Below are 24,528 nucleotides of genomic sequence, written 5' to 3'. Positions count from 1 at the left end.
CCGAGTTGAAGAAATACCAAAATAGTCCTGTTCCAAACACAGTCGAAGTCCTGTTGAGGGTGATCTGAGTGTTTGGCATGGTGTGACGAGAGTGTCATCGGTGTGCAGCTATTTTGTGAGAACATTGCGGCTGGGTGTTACTACGGTGTTGTGGAGGCAGCTATGTGCAGCAGCCGTGCGTGTGCCTTCCTGAAGGGCGGTGCTGCGTGTGAACTGGATTTGCTAGCTATGGGCTGTGAGACAGCTGACCTGCAGCCATTTGGCATCAAGCACCATGGTGTAGGGATTGATGACACCACATTTTTCCTTCTCAAAACGAGGGCAGAAGCTCTGTCCGGAAGTGACTGACATGCGTTCCAACATTTGCTGCAAAGGCCTCTGGAAAAACAGGTGACAGAATGCACCTCCTTTCCATCCTGGTGGGAGCAATCCCCTGCTGAAATAGGCAAATCCAGGTCCAGAGGTGTCTCAGTAGCCAACGGCGAAGAGGAGGATGGCCGGGATGGCAGAAGGCACGATGCCTATGGTGACGACTACAGCAATGGCAGTGCCGTGGACTGCTATGATGCAGGCTGCAACACCAGGGCCTGCAACGGCTGGGGCTGCAGCGATGGAGGGTGCGACATCCGTGGCTGAGATGACACAAGCTGCTATGGCTGTGGTGTGGTGGTGGTGTCCTTGATGCAGGAACCCTGCTGGGAGTGCCAGGCAATTGGTACCAAACCTGCTGTGGATAACTGCCGGAGGAGAAACAGTCAGTTTGAACATTCTCGGAAACAGAAAGGTTTGCAGCAGGATTGGGGATAGCATGAGACCACGACTGAGTCTGGTGTCTGTGATAACTGTGTCCTGATCCTCCCAAATAACATAGGTTTCTCTGCCCACATGTCTGATTATAATCCTAGGTTCCCATCAGTGACCACTTCGAAAACATATACTTGGGTACTGACCTGGAATTTCGAGGGATACAGTAAAGTGCCTTGGGACCAAGGTGGATGGAGGAGGATGGAGGATGCAGAAATTCAGCTGGTGACTTATCTCCATAAGACATCATATGGTATTGATACGAAAAGGAGCAGAGCATTTTCTTTGTTGTGGAAATTCCATAATTTTGACATCTGTACCTTGAAGGTATGATTTTCTGCTTCTTTAGATTGTGGTGAGAATGGTGCTGATCTGATGTAGGTGATGCCATTAGCCTTACAGAAGGACAGAAATTCGCTGAAGTCAGTTGTGGGCCATTATCAGATACAATAGTAACCGGTAATTCTTCTTGGCAGAATATAGTTACTAGAGCTCAAACATGCTGGCCGATGTCAAGGAATGAATTGTGACCAAAAAGGACATTTTGAAAAAGCATCCACGAAACTCCAAAATGACCCTGCAAAATTGGTGTGAATTTGTTGCCAGCAGCCAACTGGTACGAGCCAGTCAAAAAACTGTTGATGAGGAACAGGCATGTTGTCAGCAATGAATGATCATGTGTTCAATGTCCTTGTCTGTCCCCAGCCATGTACAGTGCAACCTGGCCAATTGATTCGTATAGGTAACGCCCCATTGTTTTGTATGATGGAAGTCCAACACATGCTGCTGCGGAGATGCCAGGATCAGGAACAAAGTCTGTTATTTGGTGTGTGTAAAAGAGCACAACTCCATTTTGGACTGAAGAGACACTCCACAGAGAAAACCAACACCAAAGAGATTCATTGGGAAGTAGCTTCCTATCTACAGGCTATGCTGATGGAATAAACTGGTGAAGGAGTGGAGGGGACCATCATCTTCTTGGCTGTAGTGTTTCTGTGGTAGTCAGTTGGAAAGGTAAGCATCATGGCTTTATTGATCTGGTCAGTGTGAAAGCAGGGGCCCTCAGAGGAATCAAACACAGCATCTGATCTGACAGGAAGGGGTCAACCCATACCAAGTGGTCGAAGAAAAAAGTAATTGGTTACTTGGCCATCTCAGAAAAATTTTATATTTGCTGGGTGAATTCCCCAGTGTTTAATACACACATAAATAGTTTTTTTTTAAATAATTTATTGTTTATTATTTTGAAATGGTGGCCATATTTGTTCCAGGCCGCTTGCATTTTTTTGTATTTGCAAGCATCTACATTTTTTACAATTATTTAGTAGTGGATTGTCCTAAGCCTTTCAGATAAAATGCATTTAGTTCAACACACTCTGGGCTACAAATTAACATCATTATCACTTAGCTGAATGTATTCTTTAATATAATTTTTAATAATTCAAAGTTATAAGCCACAAATTAAAAAAACTCAATTTTTGAACAGTAGTTTTCCAAAGAAAGATTAGTTTCTCAGCTTTAATATTTTTTCTGCTATTATGGTGTATAGTATAGTTACTTTTTATAAAGTATCAATAGTGAGCAGCATACACTTAAAAAAGTACACTATTTTTAAAAATGGATTTTTAAAATTTTTCCATTTTGTGGTCTGCAATTCTTTGTTGGGGGACCAAATAAAAATCTGAAAATTTCACAGTTAATACACCTTTATGCTATCAAACTTCAGTATAAATTTCAACTTTGAGATTAAATTGGAAGTTATGGAAAAAATATTACAAGCACGAGTCAGAAATACGTTTTTTAACATCTGCGATATCTAGGCTTGTGGAATAAAATGTATCAGTTATAATTTAATCATATCTATGATTACTTACTTTTTTTTTTTTTTTTTTTTATCAAAAATAAGCCTACTGATTACGTTATATTGCTCTCTTGTTATTTGTTTTTAGTACATCGCTCATTGAACATTTGAGACATTTGTTCTCTCAGTTTGGGTTTTAGATTACAAGTTCGCCTAGTCACAGTTGTAAATTCCATGGAAGACAGCTTCCTTAGTACATTTTTAAGTGGCATCCAAACTTGATACTTCTCAATTTTTTTTATAAGATGTCCTTGGTCCTGGAGGGTGATAAAATACATGTACATTTTGGTTTTGACAGTCAATATTATCAACTTCACCAATCTACCACTGTTCATTGTAAACACAAGCCACTATGTCTTTATTTTGAAGAACCAGTTGTTCAAGTTTTCCGTACTGATGTAGTTCACTATCAGGCGTATTTGATGTGATCTTACACTTCAGTAAGTTGTGTAAATGGGGTACAAAACAGCGAAAAGATCGAGTGCCTTTAATCTGCTGACAAGTGTTGTATCTTTCCTTCAAGACACTGTCATAGCCTTCTTGTGTTTCCTCACATTTTACAAAAACATAGGCAATTCCTTTGATATGTTTTTTACAGAATTCAAACATTTCTTGAGGTGTTATGATATGTTTGTCATAGGTCCACTGCAGACTTGCTTTTGTAAGAGCTCGCTTTGTTGTACCCCCGACACCATCACAAGCATTCTTCACATGGCATGAAGTGAAAAAGTGCCATTCTACATCAAACCCAAAATCTTCTGTATGAAAGAAGATGTTAATAAATTTTTTGTTGTTTTTATATTGACTTGCGGCCCTATCTGAAAAGTAACTCAGTTTTTTTATGGGAGGGTGGTGCTGTTTAATGTAGTTTGTTAATGTTAGTTGAAAAATGTGCACTGCTATAGTGTTGTGTTCAAGGTAGTCACTTACGACACAAAAGCTGTGGCTCATTAGCTTATCTTCATCTTTATAATAGAATGCAAATGAATTAACTGTGGCCTGTTTGTTTACCCCGTGGTGCCCTTGTACTTCATCTTGAACAGCAAAGGAATAGTTTTCCGAAAAGTCAGCAAGAACTAAGCATTCATCAGCTACCAAGGTTTGCATTTTGTATTTCAAAAATTTACTTTGAGCTTTTGCAATAAAATGATGCATTTTCAGATTTTCAAGGTTAGCCACCAACACCTCAGAAAACTCTTCTCATGATTTTTATGACTGTCATCATTTCAGTTCTGTCTTGTCACCCATTGTTTTTATTTTATATTGTCGGGCATCAAATTGTCTTCTTCGGATTCTTCAAACATGTCAAGTAAGGCTTGTTTGCCTGGACAATCCTCACATTTTCCCTTGATCGTACAATTATAACTGTCAATATTGCATACTGTAACTTCCAGAAGCTCTTTATAGTCAACTCTAAGATTGGCCCCATTTATCATCAACTTTACGTTCTGATGATACAAAGAAACACAAACATTATGGGTGCCAGATGCCCCTGCAACAATACACCATCGTGGTCTCAACCCGCAATACTATGATCTTCCAATTTTAATGTCAGAATTTTCTTTTTTAAATTCAGTGAATAGTTCATTTAAGTTTCACAATATTAACCTTTTTTGCCTTTGAGTCTTAGAACCATTTTCTTTCACAGAAACACAGTATTTTTTGCCAGTCATCAAATGGCTGTTATTTGTCATCACCATAATACTTAATAACTTTAATGATTGTGTTTTCATCTACCAAATTAGATTCACTTTTCTTTTGTAATGCTGGTAAAATTCCATGTTGTTTTACTAATTGCCTAGTTAACTTAACAAGACGTTCTGACACATTAAATTCATCACTAACTTTTGCTCGACTCCAAGAATTTGGCAGTAAACTGGTAATCTTAATTTTATCCTCTTTGTTTGAAGTACTGCATTTAGTTTTTCTATCAAATCATCATATTCAGTTGGTGAAGTTTTAGAACTTCCATCTGTTTTAGTACAAATTGTATTTTGAAATGAAACTTCCAAATTCTTTTTGACTGTAGCTGCCACTTTCTCAGTTTTTGTATTCAAGGCACTTGATCTTTTATCTTGACTTAGTTTTCTAATTTTACTAGCAGGCAATATACCCAGGATTTCAAAAGCCGTATCTACTTTTTTAATGGTTGCTGATAAGTCACAAAATTCCGTATCTGAGGTTTCACTATCCTTTCTCTTGTGAATTACAAATATCTTAGAATAACATGTTGGACACAATGATTTTCATAGTATGATATTGACAAAAGGACTTTTATTTTTAGAATAATGATCAAATGTTATTTCTCGCACACTTTTGTTACAAGTTTCTTATGTTTCTCAAAAGGGTCCATGCAAGTCTGACCAAATAGGTGATGAATTGTTTTTTTACGTATTTCATTTCATGGTACTTGCATGTTGATTTGACCTCTTGGCCGACTCGTAAGTTAAATAACACTTTTTCTTCTTCACTGTAATCTTTGATTAAAATAATGTCTTTACAATACACTCCATACACACTTTCGTGACATGCTTCACTAATAATAACACCAGCAGGACAATGAGACACCATTTTTCGACTGCATACCTCAAGAACTTCTAGCTAAATAAGTGTGAGTAGACAATTGTTGGTTTAAGGGGGAAGACAACAATCAGACTTGTTTAGGCTTGCAGATGCAACTGTTAGCCCGCTGAAACAAGTACCACATCAGTGTTGTGACAAATAACCGTTAGTCAATGTAATGTGATGTGTTACATTATGCAATTGATATACTTTATTTGATTAGCCTACCAGATATCGCAGATGTTAAAAAACGTATTTTTGACTTGTGTTTGTAATATTTTTTCCATAACTTCCAATTTAATCTCAAAGTTGAAATTTATACTGAAGTTTGATATCACAAAGGTCTATTAACTGTGAAATTTTCAGATTTTTATTTGGTCCCCCAACAAAGATATTGCAGGCCACAAAATGGAAAAATTAAAAAAAACCCATTTTTAAAATAGTGTATTTTTTAAATGTAAGCTGCTCACCATTGATACTCTGTAAAAAGTAACTATACTATACAGTGTAATAGCAGGAAAAATATTAAGTCTGAGAAATTAATCTTTCTTTGGAAAACTCCTGTTCAAAAATTGAGTTTTTTTATTTGTAGCTGATAACTTTGAACTATTAAAAATATATTACAGAATACATTCAGCTAAGTGATGAAGATGTTAATTTGTAGCCCAGAGTGTTTTGAACTAAATGCATTTTATCCAAAAGGCTTAGGACAATCCACTACTGAATAATTGTAAAAAAATGTAGATGCTTGCAAATACAAAAAAACGCATGTGGCCTGGAACAAATATGACCACCATTTCAAAATAATAAAAAATAAATTATTTAAAAAAAACTATTTATGTGTCTATTAAACATTGCGGAATTCACCCAGCAAATATAAAATTTTTCTGAGATGGTCAAGCAACCAGTGCTGGACCACTTACTATGAATTGACCCAAATGATAAAGTATCTGGATTGGTGTGGCATGCCACAGGGTGATAGAGGATTTCATAATTGTAGTTCACCAGGGTAAGTGCCCAACGTTGGAGTTTTTGTGCCGTCCTGGGGGGGGGGGGGGGGGGGGGGGCTGGTTTGGCTGGGTAGAGTAACTGGTGAGGGGCTTGTGATCCACCTTTCGCTTTATCCAAAGAGGCATCAAAAGGGAGACTATTTGCCACAGAGCTTTGTGATGCTGTCATGGGGGACATGGGCTTGATTGTTGCCACATTACCCAAGATTTGTAGGCCGAAAATGTCACAGGTGTTGAGGCCAAAAATGTTAGGACTGCTGTAAGAGTGAAGTGCCATGACTGGGATTGCCTTAATTGTAAATCTGTACTGCATCTGCGGAAGCCATGGGCCGAGGATGGCGATGCAATCCCCAGTGTATATGGTGAGGACCTATGTTGGAACTTCAGGTTATGGGGAGCAGACCATTTTTGAATGTGCACTTGTTGATAAACACAACTGAAGCTCCAGTACACAGCTGTTTCTGAATAAGCAGCTGAATGAAAAGTTTCTTTGAGTCACTCACATGCCCAGAGGGTCATTGAGGGTGACCGACAGCCCAGGATGATTCCTGCATAGTGGAAATGCTGTAGCAGGTTTGAACTGGGAATGACTCATCAGACTCTGAAAGGTTCAGGAGTACGACATCATTGACATCAACCTGATGGATATCCGTTGCTTCAGAATTGTGGCTGGCCATGTTAACAGATGTGCCAGGTAATTTCTTTGAGCAAAGGACTTGGATGTGCCCAATCTTTTTGTAAAACAGACGTCAATCCATGTATATTGATAGTGTTCACATGGCACTAGTAGCTTCCATTTATGATTTTTTTCTTTTGTATGCCTTACTGTGTTTAAAATCGTTTCATCAGCTTTATTACATGATTATCTGATGGTGGGCTAGGTCCGAAATGTGTACTGTAATAAAGAAGTGTAACTAATAACTGTTGACTGTTGTTAGTGACCTACCAGCATACTGATGAAACGTCTGAGATACGTATACTGTGTATACGTCTCACAGCTTGCTTATGCTCCTCTGTCAAAGGAGCACCACATCTCCTTTTTGGTTGCTCATCTCTATGTAGTTCATTTGCCATTATCTTCTAATGGATAAAGACAGTAGGTCCCTAATTAATAATGTTTTCTTTGATGAGGTACAAAGCAAGAAAATAATTGTTCACCAAGTAACAAATGCTCTCTCTGATCATGATACACAGTTAGTCAGGATAAATGATATAATGCCTTACAGTGTGGACATACCTCATTGAAAGTTAGTCAGAATCATTGATGACTACAGGGCAAATGTTTTTAAGTGTAGTTTACAGGAAACAGCCTGGGATGACATTTATAAAGAACCAAATGCAAAAATAAAATTTAAAATTCATATCAGTATTTGAAAATAGCTTTCTGCATAAGCTAATCAGAAGGGGCATTAAACAGCCATGTAAAAAACCATGGATCAATAAGGGGATTAAAGTATCTTGTGAAAGGAAAAGGGAAATGTTTTTTTTGGCAAGAACAAGTAGAGATCCAGCAGTAGCTGTGCACTACAAAAACTGCTCTAAATTACTAAGAAAGGGAGGGGGGTGCTGGAAACAATTATATGATCATGTTTTGAATACAGATTAATTTGCAGTATGAATGTAAAATGACTAGTTCTACATCATGACGATTTATTGTGCAAAATGATCCATGGAACATGAAAGTAACTAACCATCAGGCTGGCTGTAATTAATGTCAGCTGTTTGACGTCAACCCTTAATTCAGTAAGAATGTTTTACGGGACTTCATACAGGACTTCACGGTCTATTCAGTCATGGGCTTTTTTGAAGTCCACATGAGCTGATATGGTCTTTTTAACTTCGACCTTAGAATATATTATCTGATGATGCTTTTGATGTTGTTGAACTACCTTTCATGATACTCACGAAGTATACACTATTTGAAGCTCAGCTTGGCTTCAAAATGCTCCAGGGTGGCAAGTGAGAGAATTTTGTGGGTAATGGTAGCAGCAATATTCCTTTGTAGTTGCAGGTGTTTTTTCATGTTGTCTTTCATGTGCATTGAATGGATTTGGGCTATTTCTTATTCTTCAGGTAGGATTTCTTCACTCCAGTATTTATTTGTTTATTTTTTTTTCGATTTGCTATTGCAAAATTTTGACTGATCTTCTCCAGATGCTTTGATCTTTTTGTGATGGACAATGCTGTGCTTGATGTCATCTTTTGTTAGGTGGTCTGGACTATGGGCACTGGAGAATGGGTTCATTTGTGTCTGTTGGGGATTTTGGTTTACTCAAATTTAGCATTTGAATAAACCAAAATGACCAGATGATTAACCTATCAAACAAAGGAAAATCCAGGATGAAATGTAACGGTATTATGAAAAGGAAAATTGCTACTCACCATATAGTGGAGATGCTGGAGTTGCAGATAGGCACAACAAAAAGACTCTCACAATTAAAGCTTTTGGTCATTAAGGCCTTTGTCAACAATAGAGACTACACACATAGGGGGCTGCCACTCCCCCCCCCCCCCCCCCCCCCCCCCCTCCTCTGCCCTCCACTAACCTGCAGCACTTCACTGTCTGCCACCCCCACCATACTATCCCTCCCCCTCCCAGCCTCAGCCTTCTCCTTACCCCCACCCAGTCGCCACTCCAATCATACATTGGTGCAGCTGCTCACAGAGTGGTTTCAGTTGCCTGAGGCTGCAGTTGTGTGTGCGAGTTGCGCGCGTGGGTTTCGTGTGTGGTTTGTCTTTGTTTTTTGTGTGTGTGTGTGTGTGTGTGTGTGTGTGTGTGTGTGTGTGTGTGTGTGTGTGTGTTGTTGACGAAGGCCTTAATGGCTGAAAGCTTTAATTGTGAGAGTCTTTTTGTTGTGCCTATCTGCGACTCGGCATGTCGCTATATGGTGAGTAGCAACTTTCCTTTTCATGATATTGTTACAATTGATTAATCTGCTACAGTGTTACAGTTTTTTTCATTGAAGATACCAATGGACTGCCCTTTTGCTGAAAGCATAATGAATGGTGGCTGATAGCCCATGAGTTTCCATTTAAAGGTTCTATACTACTCTCGGGTTTCATTACTCGTAAAAGTTTGGTGTATCTTTTCAATAAGCAGTTTTTTATACTAACATTCTAATCATTCGGCCGTGTTGGATTTTGCAGGCTATTCCATAATTTTCAACTTCATTGAGGACAGATTCACTGTTATCCTTCTACCAGGCATGGTAATTTATTTATTTATTATCACATGGTCTAGCCTTTTTCCTCAGACTTCACTGCCCTTTGTCGAAGTTCATTATTTGTCAAAGCATATGATATGTTTTTGGTTTTCCTGCTGATTACGGACTCAGTCTGAATTTAATTTTTGACATGTTTTGATCTGAGGTCACCTTTTTTAACTTTGACAGTCATAATCTCTGGACTGTTTCTCATGGAGATTGTGACATGATCAATTTGGAGCAGTCCTACGGTTTGGATGGAGGATTACAAAGTTGTCTGCTTTCTGGTTAGACGTGAAAGTGGGTTGGCGTGACCTGCAGGTCTTGACTTTCACAAATGGAGACCAGTCTCTTGGTTAGTTCTTCTGTAGATAGTAACTGGTCACTTTCTTGTACTTCTTGACCAGATTGGGTGCTGAAATCACCCACATGAAGCTCAACATGTTATTTTGGTAGTGTTTCATCCAGTAGATTCCAGAAATTTCATGCTTAATCTGGGATTAGACCTGTTTTCATAATTTTTAGGGGGATGTATGTCAACTATGGTGTAAGTCTTGTTGGCACATTTGATTGTTAATATAGATAGTCTGTCTCTCACTAATTTGAAATTTGTGGCCAATTTAAGAAGGCTAGTTCTCATGGCAATTGCAGTTCCAAACATTGCAGGTACCTTGAGGATCACTGAGCGAGGTGGCGCAGTGGTTAGACACTGGACTCGCATTCCGGAGGACGATGGTTCAATCCCGCGTCCGGCGATCGTGATTTAGGTTGTCCGTGATTTCCTTAAATCGCTCCAGGCAAATGCCGGGATGGTTCCTTTGAAAAGGGCACGGCCAACTTCCTTCCCCGTTCTTCCCTAATCTGATGAGACCGATGACCTTGCTGTCTGGTCTCCTTCCCCAAACCAACCAACCAACCAACCTTGAGGATCATTCTTTGAGCTCTGCTCTTTAAGAAACTGTAATTTTCGGATTTAAGGTGCTCTTCATCTTGGTACTGTGTGTCCTGTGTGGCATTTATGGATAGTTGAGGTTTGTGTTAAGGGGCCTTAGTGTGAGAGTTTTCAACTTGGCACTGTGTGTAAGGGAGTTTATGTTGAATGTTGCTAGCAAAGTTTTTGATTTGGTTTTGAGTTTTTGTGATACACAGAGATGCTCCAACTTGTCACTTGTTTCATGATGAGGGGGCAATCTGAGGACTTACCCTGGAGAATCTTTCTTCTTACGCATCCATGTTACAATTACGGTTTCTTAGCACTAGAAGTCACCTCAAGATGTTCTCTGGATGCTTCATACTACTTTTGCATCATTCCTAAAAACAGGGCTGCCTATTCTGTGATACCATTGATCATCTCTGCCTTCATTGCTGTTGGTGTCTTCTCTGTTAACTTGGCAAGGGGCCCTCACGAGGTGCTATCAGGCATGGCACACACAAAGACTTCTTAATGAGATGTTACTCCACCCCGTCCTCATCTCTCAACTTGGCTTGGGATTGACCATTGCTGCTATTATTATCATATCATCATCACCACCACCACCACCACCACCACCACCACCACCACCACCTGTCACACGTCACCCTCGTTGTGCATAATTTAAGTAAAGTAGTATACTCGTTCAGCAGATCTGCCCATTTAACGTTTAGAATTTTACACACTACACGTCATCGAATCAGTGTACATTGTAAAAAATCTGTCTTTGAAGATATCTGTAGACAATTTAGGTGTATGCTCTCCTTTAACATCTTTGTTCCTGATCATGAGTTCAGCTCATGCAAGACGAAAATAAAGAATGATTCCATATCCTCATGCAGTCCTGTTCACGAAGCAAAATGTGTACTTTCAAACCTTTTGTAACATTTCTTGCATTTGACATACAATCCATCATTTATCTTTTTTTCGCGTATGATGCTCACAAAGAACAAAGTTTCTTTAGATCACTATATTGGATGGTATGGTGCGCACGTGCGCCCACACATGCACTCACGCATGTGTGTGTCCCCCCCCCTCCCCCCCCCCCCCCTCTCTCTCTCTCTCTCTCTCTCTCTCTCTCTCTCTCTCTCTCTCTCTCTCTCATCAGCTTCTTTGGGGTCTTTGTGGGTGAATAATGTAACAGAACGACCAGGACAGGGGGCACCCTCATTACTGAAACTGCTTCTGTGGAACACTCTGCATCATATAAACTGGGCAAAGTAGACTATCTTCTACAAGAAATGGAGACATTCCCTTGAACTGTTGAACTGTCAGTGCTAGGGAAGAATTTACCCAAATGTGATTCATCAGTCGTATTTATTTCACTGTGATATATCTGGTTGCCTACAAAGTAACAGCTGCTCTAAAACTTGTTGGAATTTTTGAGTCCCGGGGTACAGAGAATCTAAGCAGAATTTAAACCCCCACTATGTTGGGTTTCAGCTTATTTCCGCTTGTTTATAAAATGGCAAGATTGTGGTAGGTAAATGTGCACATGATGAGCAGTGTACAAGCACACTTAGAAGACAGAAACGAAAGAAAACTACAGTACATTTTGAGCTTTTGTTCATCTCATTTCTGTTGAGTTTTCTTTTTCATTCTGGTAGTTTGGTTATCCCAACTTGTATGCAGTAAACGTAACTAACATTCTTTTCATGCAAATTATCATGATACTGGCATGTTTTTATGTATTTTATTTCAGAAAAAAATTACACACTGGCGAGACATCATTTTTTACATTCAGAAGATGGCACAGGATGCGCAACAATGCTGGTTGAACTCCATAGGCAAAGAGGTTTTGCTTGTGAAGTTGACTTGTTTATTGCACAAGCCGTTTTACAGTAAGTGCAAACTTATATGTATTGCATTATAACATTTCAACAAACTCCTAACGCTGGTAATTTTATTCATATATTTTTTTCAATCTAATATAAAATTACAAAAGCATTTTTTTAAAAATTATGCACACAGTTTGAGGGATATTCGATTCTAGAAGATGTAAAAAATAATGGATCTGCAATAAATCTTGATAGGAAGGAATAATTAAAGATGTTAAAATTGCTTATGCCTGTTGAACGTTTTCTTGAGTGTGTCATATATAATGAAAATCTGGAAAAGAATGACAACTGAAATAACTTGAGAGAAGTATTTAGATACCTGTTTGGCTATGTCGATTTTGGTTTCCAGTCGGTTGCCTAAATCACTTGAGGCAAATGCCATGATGATATTTCAGAATGGGACACAATTGATGTATTTTTCCTTGCTTGCCTAAATGCCTCATTACCTATAAAAAACTCAACTGGGTATTGAATTGTGAACCCCTTACATTCTTTTTACTTGTTTCATAATGTGAAAGTTGTGAATGAATGCTAACGATACGTATGGGAGGCAGGTAGGGAAATGGAATAAGACAGGGGCGGGCAAATGTTGCACGCGGTTCATGAGCGCACAGCGCTGCATGTGTGCTGCTCGCATGCAATCGTCGACCGGGGCAGTGGCGACAGCCAGCAGGTTGCAGACGTTGATGCGAAGCGACCACTACATGTTCAACGTTGTATTTCAAGAACCGGAAAATGCAGAGTGACTCGAGGAAACGGAGGAGTGGAGATTTGCTATCTTTTAAAAAGGAATCGGAGAATCATTTTTTCTTTGTACAAAAACGTGAAAATTCGAAATGTTTAATATGTGGCAGTATTCTCGCTGGTCAGCGGAACGTGAGTATTGAACGCCATTATGATAAATTTCCCAAGGCCGAGTACAATTTATTATCAGATTCTGGGCGGATGGGGAAATTGACTGAGCTTAAGAAGAGCGATCTGACGATACGAGATGAATCTGATGTAAGTTGCTGTTGTCACGAGAGATCTGCGACTTTCTTTCGTCATGTCTCTCATCTAACTGATTTAACATCTTATGGAGCACTGTTTTCAATTTTTCAAGACGACAACAATGATAGGCCAGTGGTACGTGCAAATTATAAGATTACGCTTAATGTAGTGAGAGCTGGAAAACTATTTGCTGAAGGTGAGTTTATAAAGGTGTGCATCAATGACACTGCTGATTCACTTTGCCCACTGAATGCAAATCAGTTTCGAGCTATCACTCTTTCTCGGCGGACTGTAAGTCTTCGTATAAGTGCCATGGCAGGTGACATTTACCGTCAATTAAGGAGTGCAGTGCAGGAGTTCATTGTATTTTCCATTGCACTTGATGAGTCTTCAGACACCGTGCAATTAGTGATTTATGTCTGTGGTGTGGACACTGTTCTGCATATAAAAGAGGATTTTTTAAGGTGATATTTTCAAAAAGCACGACCACCCCTCTTTTGGTGCACTACTCCCTGTTTGAGCCCACCACACCCATGTCAGTCCGCCGCCTCCCTTTCCTCCTCTATGCCCCGTGTGGCTTCCGCCCTCCCATTTATAGGCTCCTCTGCTCCCATCTCTCACCCCTTCCCCCACCCTTCCACAGCTCTCAACTCCCTATACTGACACAAGTTATTTCCTTTGTAGCTTCTCAATAATATATCCCAGGTTTCCACACAGATCCTTATTTGTGGATGCCATCTTCTTATACATCACCATCCCCATCATTCCCATGATTCCAGCCTCACCACCATCGCTGAATTTCCTTCCAACTCCAGATCTGTCATGTGATTCCACATACACGTGACCAACAATATATTCATACTCCTATCTAGTTCTCCTTAGAGGGAAGATATATAAACAAATCTGTGGCATTGTCCTGCATACCTGCATGGCACCCTCAAATGCCAACCTCTTCATGGACCACCTAGAGGTAACCTCCATAGTATCCCTGTTCTAAACTTCTTGTTTGGTTCACGTTCATGGATATCTTCATGATCTGGACCCAAGTTTAAGGTATGGTAATTCACATCTTAAACACCTTCTCTCTTGCCCTTTCACCTGCACCTCTGCAACTATCTTCCTGGATGTTAACTTCCTTTCTTGCCAGTGATTCCATATAACATCTCCATATCATATCAAGCTTTTCAACCATCATCAGTGCCTCCACTTTGATAGCTGTTATTTATTCTACACTAAAGTCACTTCTGTAAAATCTGTCCAGCTGTGGACAGTGCATATACAGAGATGAGCAATCCCTAAAACAGCAAAACTGCCAGTATTTCGACAGGTGCAAAAAACTGCAAAGAAATTGAAAAACACACACACACACACACACACACACTACAAATACTAGTCTCACTATGCTAACAACAATGACCAATGTCAGTTAGCGTTAACTCTGTCCCTATGTTGTGTGACCAGGGAGAGAGCAGGATTCTAAACAGACTTTAAGCGAAAACTTATGTCTCGAATGTCTCTTCCTTCCTTAACAACACTTTACAAATAACTGGAAGCACATGGCGGAATCTCAATGTTGTTATATTCCATAGGATGTCAAGGCAGTGCTCTGCAATAGCAGATTTGCTTGGCTGTTGTAAGTGTATGTACCACATCAGTGCACTTTGAAGAGAACTGTGGCAGTGACGTAGTTCTGTTGTTGTTCCCGCATAGTGATTTGCGTAGCTGGAAAAAATAAAGATTTGAGCAGTGATTATGTACTTCGTAAAGAAAAGTATGAAAACAAAGGACATTCATGCTGATTTCCAGAATACACTGGGGAACTCTGCTCCTTCATATTGAACTGTTGCCAAGTTGACAAATGAATTTACATTTGGTTGGGATAGCTTGGATGATGATCCGTGCAATAGTCATCCAAAATGTGTCACTACTCCAGAAATCATTGCAAAAGTGGACAAAATGGCCATGGAGGATTGCCAATTGAAAGTGCATGAAATTGCTCATGCTTGTCGGATGTCATCAGAAAGGGTATATCACATGTTAACTGAAGAATTAGAAATGAAAAAAATTATCTGCAAGATGAGTGCCGCGACTCTTGTCGGTGGATCAAAAACACTTGAGGATGGACATATTGGAACAATGTTTAGCCCGTTTTGGAGGAATGAACAAGATTTTTTGCCACCAAAGAAAGCAAAGACACTTCCTTCAACGGGAAAGGTCATGGTGTCAGTGTTCTGGGATGTGAAGGGGATTCTGTTTGTAGAGTATCTCCCCTTGGAGCAAACAATTACTGGAGAATAGTATACTAACCTCCTGGACAAATTGCAACAATAGATACACGAAAAAAGGCCAGATTTAGCAAGGAAGAAAGTCATCTTCCATCAAGACAGTGTGTGCCCACACACACATGCCATTGCCATGGCAAAATGACATGAACTAAGATATGAATTGTTGCCACACCCACCTTATTTGCCTGATATGGCTCCATCAGACTTCCATCTCTTCCCAAAACCGAAAATTTTCTTAGTGGACAAAGATCCACTTCAAACGAAGAATTGATAGCTGGAATTGACAACTCTTTTGCAGTCCTGGAGGAAACTCATTTTCGAGATAGTACCAAGGCGCTGGAACATCGTTGGACCAAGTGCATTAATCTACAAGGAGACTAAATTGAAAAATAAAAAAGTGTCAGTGATGTAAGTACTTTTTTCTATTCCGTATCGAAAACTTTTCAGACCACCATTGTACTCTGGTGAAAGGTGGCTTCGAGGTGGGCTAATTCAGCTGACACACTTTTGGATGTGAGATGATGTGGAACTGAGGTATGAAGTACCTGTTCATGTGTAGCCGAATGGTGACAACTATGAGCCTGAAGATACCAGACAGTGAGAGTTGACTTCCTATAAGTAGCAAACTGCTGGTCCTAACATTACATCAGTCTTCCTCCTGACAAACACTCAAGGAAGGGAAGGCAGTTATCCTTTACATCTCCATTGTGAAGCAACTATTCCAGTGGATTGGATTCAGATGTTCTAAAAAGCCATTTAATTTTGCACTTCCATGGGACTAAAAGCCAAAAGTGACATCTGTGTATCTGGAAAAAACAAAGACGGCATACAGTTTTCAGTGACACAGACTCCAAGGTACATTGCATAAACAGATTGGCCAGTATATGACAAAGGGCTCCCCACCACAACTTCGGCCATATGTCCATAGTGTTGGTCATTGAATAAAAAGTAAGTGGAAGTAATTTTAAAAAATGTTGAAATAGATTTTGTTAATCCAACACCAAACCTAGCCTGAATTAACTGTAGCGAATCAGTGAAAGGAAAGTGAGTGAAGAGAGACAACATACTAAAAGTCAGGGTCATTCAAATGCAGTCCCTCTAATTGACATAAGAAATCTGATGAGTTGTTACAGTTTGATGCACACACCAATTTAATAGTTGCCTTAACAGAGTAACAATGTGTTTCGCTACACGGTATGTGCAGCACCAATGTTTCTGTAAGTAGGTCTAAGAGGAATCCCTTCCTTGTGGATCTTCGGAAGGCTGTATAATCTAGCAGGACAGCACAGAAATACTTGTGATAGGCTAAAGTTTTCTTTAACTCTTTTTGTTGGGCCATCACTGTGCCTGCAGTTCGCAGGATCAGATGTAAATACTGCTTCTTTCGAGTGCGCTCCCTTGTTTCCAACATAACAGTACCATTGCCCTTGCCCGTGGGTAAGATAACAATATCGTGATCACTCTAAAGTGGAAACAAAGCAGCTCTGAAGTTGCTATTATATTACTCGTGAGTAAATGTGTCCCATTCAACACATGACATACTTCTTTCTTAACCTCCTTGGCAACATCAGGAGGCTGTTTAAAATACAGCCTGTACGGCAATACTTACAAAATCAACAACTGGCAAATGCTTGGGTGGGTGTGGATGAAGCTGCTTCATCCAATACTTCCTTTGAGAGTTCATGAAACAGCATTGTGATGTAATGTTACAGTCTGAGCCATGAAAACGTTTGAACTTAGCCGAATGCCAGACAGTTGCAAATGAAATTCCCAGTCAGACTGCGACCAAGAAGCATCATCCAGTGAATACCAAGAAAATAAAAATTTTTTGTAAACAGTCATTAAATGAAATGAAATAATTATTTACAAATGAAGTCCAAGTGTTGGCAACTATAATGGCTTCTGTCACAAACAAGAGCTAAACCACCACACTGACTGATGTGATTAGAGGCAGGAGAATTAATATTGGCTGTATGGTGCTTCTTTGTCACAGTCTGACTGGGAATTAAATCTGTGACAACATGGGATTCAATTAAGATAAAATGTTTCTGTAGCTGGAAATGTGATACTGAATCCCGATGTTCTGTGATCAATCTCACGGAGTCTGTGCACCAGTGCCAAATCATTTACACAGTTGTTGATTTTATAAGTTCTGTTGAACAGGTTGGTTTTAAACTGCTTCTTGATGCTACCAAGGACATTTGGAGAGAAACATCTTATGTTGTGACTAGGGCACATTCACCCTTAAGTAATAAAAGGACCTGAGAGGATTGCTTTGCATTCACTCAGGGTACATCCTGAATCTTTATATCACTCATGGACAACAGCAGTGCTACAGTTATTTTAGATAAGCAGGATTACTTTCAAAAGACGCTGTGTTTACTATCTGACCCCGTGACTTGCAGGCTCAGTGCTTGAGCAACAACAACGGTTGAAAGGAAGACTAACAACCTCCTGAACAAAAGTTCCTTGTCAAAAGAGACTGTCAGAAGTCTTAACTTCTATTGTCAAACAATAGAAAATCGAGAATGAAATAGTGACAGTATTATGAAAAGGATGGGTTGCTACTCACCATATAGTGTAGATGGTGAGTCGCAGATAGTTACAGCAAAAACACTGTAAAGCAAGTAAGCTTTTGGCCAAACAGGCATTCTTCAGAATTAGACAACACACACACACACACACACACACACACACACACACACACACACACACCAGTCTCTGGTTGCCAAGGCCAGACAGCGAGTAATAGTAGTAGTAGTAGTAGTAGTAGTAGTAGTAGTAGTAGTAGTAGTAGTGGTGGTGGTGGTGGTGGTGGTGGTGGTGGTGGTGGTGCATGGTGAGAGAAAAAATCTGGGTAGTGGGTGTAAGGAGGAGGCTGGGGCAGGAGGGGGAGGGATAGCAGGGTATATGTTGGGGCAGTAAAGTGCTGCTTGTGGGAGCATAGAGGGATCAGGGTGGAGAGAGGGTAGGGCAGCTAGGTGCAGTCAGGAGGTTAGACGGAGGGCAGGGGTGGGATGGCTGCAGAAAACGAGAGAAGTAAAAAGACTGTGGGTGCATTGGTGGAATAGAGGGTTTATGTAGTGCTGGAGTGGGACAGGGAAGGGGGATAAGTGGATGTAGGTTGAGGCCAGGAGGGTTATGGGAGTGTAGAATATACTCCTGGGAGAGTTCCCACCGTGCAATTCAGCAAAGCTGGTGTTGATAGGAAGATTGCAAATGGCACAATCTACGATGCAGTGTGCTTGGCAATCGGGTGGTCCAGGTGTTTCTTGGCCACAGTTTGTCGGTGGCCATTCATGCGGATAGACAGCTTGTTCGTTGTCATATCCACGTGGAACGCAGCACAGTGGTTACAGCTTAGCTTGTGTACCACATGACTATTGTGCTGTTCCACTACGTTATATGGCCTTCTGAAGATCTACAAGGAAGGGGTTCCTCTTAGGCCTATTGCCAGTACCGTTGGTGCTCAGTCTTACTGTGGAAAAAAAAAAGAGAAGAAAAAAAAACCTTGCTACTCTGTTGAACCTACTAGTAGGTCAGCATGTGGATGACATTAAGAACTTGGCGGATTTAATACGTCGATTGGGAGGACTGCACTTCAGTGTCTTTGATTTTTTTGATGTGGTCTCTCTTTTCACTCCTGTTTTTGTGTCTAATTTACTATGGTTAATTGTTAGGTGTGGTATTGAATTAAAGAACCTATTTCAACATGTGTTGACTTCCATTTAAGTTTTCCAGTCATCCCTTATGTATGGGTGTGTGTGTTGTCCTTAGCGAAAGTTAGTTTAAGTTATATCAATGAGTGTGTAAGCCTAGGGACCAGTGCAATGACCTCAGGCAGTTTGGTCCCATAGGAACTTACCGCCACCGCCACCACCACCACCACCACCACCACCACCACCACCACCACCAAGACTTAAGTTTTATTGAATGGCCAGAACTATGAATAGACAGATGGAACTGCAATGGGAAGTTCGTTGTCATCTACTGTTGCCAGTCTACTTGTGGAAGATTTTTAGGAACATGCCCTGGAGTCAACGGCATTGAAACTGGCATTTTTTTCTCCCCAGATATGTAGTTCATATGTCAGTTGTTTGGCCTAAGGGAAGTCAGAATTTAAATGGCATTTTAGAACATCTGAATTCAATCCACCTGAATATTTGCTTCTCAATGGAACTGTGAAAGGATAGTTATCTTCCTTTCTTTTGTGTATTTGTTAGGTTAATGGAACATTGGGACAAGCTGTTCTTTGTTTATAGAAAGTCAACTCTCACATTTTGGTCTCTTCAGGCCGTTCTAGTTCAGTGTGAAATGGTACTTTGTACAGTAGTTCATAGGGCCCATGTCATCTCAGACCAAAAGTTGGTCAGCTGGGTTTGCCCACCTCGAAATCACCATTTGCTAGGATGGTTATAGTGAAAGAGAGATCAGCTGTGTGTTGCACTGTTGACCAATTATGAATCAACTGAGTGATAAAAATAACATAGTGGCACCAGAGTCTACAGACATTTTGCCTTATGCAGGTAGCATTTTGAGCAAGACTAGCCATATTTTGTGGAAACATGATGTACAATGTGTTTCTCAACCACTATCAAAGATAAGAGTTGTTTTAAAGTCTGCAAAGAATTATTTTGGTTGCATAAGGTGAGTATCAACCATATCCTTCACATTTGTGAAATGTTATTTATTGTTCCCACAATCGGGACTGTGGAGGAACATTGCACTGAACTGAACAAGTACATCATACACACTTACAACAGCAAAGTAAATCTATTATTGCAGAAAATTGTCTTAGTACTGGTCATTTTATGAAATATAAAAACACAGTTTCTGCCATGCTCTTTTCGCTGTTGGGATAGTGTTATTAAGAATGCAGTTGAGATTAAAATAGCAAGTGACATGGAATTTTTGCCTAAGTTTTACTTGGATTCGTGCTGTCTCCTGCATTTATGCTGTCTTTTGTCACACAACTAGATTTAAATTTCCTTGCACAAGTGCTCTCTCATTACATCATGCCTTATAAATGGCAGGGCGTGCATGTGTCAAAATATCGGCAACTGTCAAAGATGTCACGTGACTGCTTTCCCGTAAGCTGTTTGAACATTTTATATATCAAAAGAAACACAGGTTTCACCTTGTCTAGTATGCTGAAGATCTTTGTAAGGCCTTCACAAGCTGACACTACTTTCCAAAACTAGCCAGCAAACAGATATCCTGTGCTGTATCCACTTGTGCCCCTAATTCTCCATCTACCTCATTAACCCGATGTAATGGAATACCCTCCTGCTTACCTATTATCACCCTGGACTTTGAGTATCTTAAACGTATCTTCCATCAGGAGTTTGACTAAAATTCATAATGCACTGAAAAGTGGAACATTCTCCTGCCTCCCACCTCTCACAAAGTGGTATTTCACTGTTCATCCAACCTACCAAATATCTTTATCCAGTCTTGTGCCTTACCTACTCCCAACTCCTCACCTCATCTATCGAATCCCGGTGCAAAATTATGGAAAACACATTTTATTTTAGTCTTGTCACTGGAAAAATCCTGCACTGTCAGAGGCAGCTTTGTATATGAAAACAATTGTGTTATATACCAACGTCGCTATAAGTTCTACCCAGCCTTTTATGTTGGCATGACCTCCAACCAACTGTCCGTGTGAGTGGCCATCGCAAAACTGTGGCCAGGAGTAAAGTTCTTATGTGCGTGTGTTTTCCCTTCTTGACACTGTGCAACATCTAACTCATTAGTGAGTCAGTTTTATGAATCCTGTGTGTTGTCTCCACAAAAAAGTCATCACTACATTTATTAAAATGGTGTATATAAAGAGAAATGATAAGCCAACTTTGGTTGCTCAGAAATAACACTACATAACACCCTAAGATGTTATCCAGTGCCGGACGATGTGGCCGAGTGGTTCTAGGCGTTTCAGTCTGGAACCGCGCAACCTCTATTGTCACAGGTTCGAATCCTGCCTTGGGCATGGATGTGTGTGATGACCTTAGGTTAGTTAGATTAAGGTAGTTCTAAGATCTAGGGGACTGATGACCTGAAATGTTAAGTCCCATAGTGCTCAGAGCCATTTGAACCATTTGTTATGGAGTTTAGTGCTATAAAATGTCATTTCCGTAGTTTATAAAACCTGTAAAAAAAAACCAGTGAATTCAGATACTTTGTTGTTTGCATCCATAAAGGTAACAGTGTTCCATGAGCTTGATACATGAAAACTTAGTGTGTCCAGTCAGTTACAGTTGGTAACTCCATTTAAAGGATGTAATATTGTAGCTTCATTTCCAGTAATCACAGTGTAATTTCATTTTTCTTTCTTTCCTTCTTTCTATCAAATTCCTATTCACAGCAAATCGAACTCCAATAACCAGTTTAAAATTTGTTTGTCTGTAAGCAGAAAGCCATGCGATTCTCTTAAAGTATATTTTCTCTCCATGTGTGAATGCGGTAACACAGTACTTTATCGATGGTCAAAGAAGTTCAGCAGTTGACATAAAGTTGAGAGTGATGCCCTTAGGAGAGCCTCCCAAGTTCTATCCGTGACCTAGATATATTGTATCTCCCAAAGTGCCACCGCTTCCATGTCTCAGACTTTGCCCTACGCATTGTCTCAGTTATCAGGTGGTGATACATTTGATTGGTATGCCTCAGACATTTAGTTTAACAGACACTGCTGTTAAGTTTAAATCACATGCTTTGGCAAGTAAAGGTTGTCTTTCCTGAGACGATAAGGAGAAAGATGTTAGAGATTCACACCACCTTACCTCAGAGTGGGAAAACTGCTGTTAAGATGTAAAATGCTGTAAAGATTAGCGGCATGAAGATGATGAATGTAAGAAAGGTTTAAATGAATGAGACACATTGTTTTATCTTCAAGAAATTTAGTCTTTGGTAGGAAACTCATGAAAGCTACTGCTTTTGTAGAACATCTGTGGTGTTGGGTTCTGTGTGTCCAATTAGAGCATCATGAGTGTCAATACTATGCATACAGTGCAAAATGTGAAAAGTTTTATTGTTGTGTGAAGACGTGTGTGTGTGTGTGTGTGTGTGTGTGTGTGTGTGTGTGTGTGTGTGTGCAGGATACGATCTGGAGAGGAAAATGGAACACATACTAGTTTCGTGGTATGGGGAGATGGTGAGAAAATAGTCACAATTTCTTACAAAATTAAACTGAAAACTAGGTAAAAACTATTTTTATTTCTCACCAAGTAATGTAATGTAATGCTGCTGCTTTGATTTTACTGAACTGAGAGAGCATAGTTTGTTTGAGATGATGATATATTATTTTGCTGTGGGATGGGTAATGTTCAGATATATGCAATAGTACTTTCATGTTTTTAGTAGTTTTTGTTGTTGGCTCATCACACAAGGAAAGACACTCCAGGATGAAAGTACAATGCTACAAGTATTTAGTATTTCCAGTTGCAAGAAGAATAGTAGTAAATGGCTAAATAGTTTCCAGGTTCCCCTGCGGGTTCAGGGGTTAGAATAGGCCCACGGTATTCCTGCCTGAGCCAGCCGGAGTGGCCGTGCGGTTCTGGGCGCTACAGTCTGGAGCCGAGCGACCGCTACGGTCGCAGGTTCGAATCCTGCCTCGGGCATGGATGTGTGTGATGTCCTTAGGTTAGTTAGGTTTAATTAGTTCTAAGTTCTAGGCGACTGATGACCTCAGAAGTTAAGTCGCATAGTGCTCAGAACCATTTTTATTCCTGCCTGTCATAAGAGGCGACTAAAAGGAGTCTCAAACGTTTCAGCCCCTATGTGATGGTCCGCTCTTGGGTTTGGCTACCATATTTCAAAATTATTCTGAAGAGCGAGCCAATTGGGGAAGGGTGTTTTACTTGGTGTGTTGTGTCCATCGTGCATTGGGACCTTTAACTAGCTCATTCGTCGTTGCATTGCAGTCCCGCTTGCTCTCCACCTCTTGAGCGAGGATACATTCCTGGTTGCGATTTCCGCCATGCACTCTGCAGTGTCGCTTTCTGTGCTGACGATGACCATGGACCACTTGCCACCTAATATCCAGCACGGTAGCCAGTTCGTTGTGGTGGGGCCGCCATGTACCATGTTGGTTGTAGCCCCCTGACAACACAGGGGTCGCTCTACTGATGCCTGTGCTGTTAACTGCCCACGTATGCCAAGGAGTAGATGCCTATCTCCCTGGGGCATCGGGACTCCCGGCAATGGCCATCCTTGCAGGTGGCCCTTGCTGTGACTGGGTTGCGCCTGTGGGGAGGGCCCTTGGTCGGAGTTGGTGGCATCAGGGTGAATGACACGCAATGAATCATGGCACATCTTCTCTTGCTGGTGGCCAACCACCAGCAGTCTTGAAGCGTTAGAGGGCTCACTTTAACACAAACATGTGTGACCCCAAATCGTTCCCCTCCCTGGCCACACCATGTGAGGAACAAAAGGCTATGAATGACAGCAAGACGTATTCGCCCCGGTATCTAGTCTGTACGAGAGCTGATGGGGAATCCTTTGTGTCCATGAAGCCTCAGTTCTTTGTAGAGCATTTAGAGGACAAGTTTGGGGAGGTGGAGGGCTTGCAAAAATGCGGTCTGGGTCAGTCTTGATAAAAACAGCATCCTCTACCCAGTCACGGTCATTACTCGCTTGTAAGAAGCTGGGGATATTTCTGTTACTACCATGCCCCATAAAAGCTTAGATATGGTCCAGGGCATTATCTTCCACAGGGACCTTCTTTTACAGTCCGATGACGAGCTGCACGCCAGCTTAGAGCAATGAGGTGTCCATTTCATCTGGCGCGTCCACCAGAGTCCTAGGGATAATCAGGTTGCCTCCATCTTGGCCTTCAAGGGTGACACATTACCCGAGAAGGGCCCTCTCCTGATGCGATGCTTCAAGTGTTGGAAGTTCGGCCATATGTCTTCCTGCTGTGCTTCCAGCCTTATATGTCAAGATTGTTGTCGTCTATCCCATCCCGATTCTCCTTGTGCCCTGCCTCCCATCTGTGTCAACTGCGGAGA

The 24,528-nt window shown here is 40.7% G+C and overlaps 1 protein-coding gene across 1 annotated transcript in view; it reads left to right on the top strand.

Annotated features, from left to right (window-relative positions):
• LOC126457468 (Golgi to ER traffic protein 4 homolog) overlaps positions 1-24,528 on the top strand; it is a 76,100-nt gene that overhangs the window by 30,296 nt on the left and 21,276 nt on the right. Inside the window, exon 5 of the mRNA XM_050093758.1 lies at positions 12,113-12,251. Coding sequence (XP_049949715.1) covers positions 12,113-12,251 — 139 coding nt within the window. The remainder of the gene's footprint in view (positions 1-12,112; positions 12,252-24,528) is intronic.

The sequence above is a fragment of the Schistocerca serialis genome, chromosome 2 (assembly GCF_023864345.2).
Source record: "Schistocerca serialis cubense isolate TAMUIC-IGC-003099 chromosome 2, iqSchSeri2.2, whole genome shotgun sequence".
Classification (NCBI taxonomy): domain Eukaryota; kingdom Metazoa; phylum Arthropoda; class Insecta; order Orthoptera; family Acrididae; genus Schistocerca; species Schistocerca serialis.
This window is presented reverse-complemented; position numbering and strand designations above follow the sequence as displayed.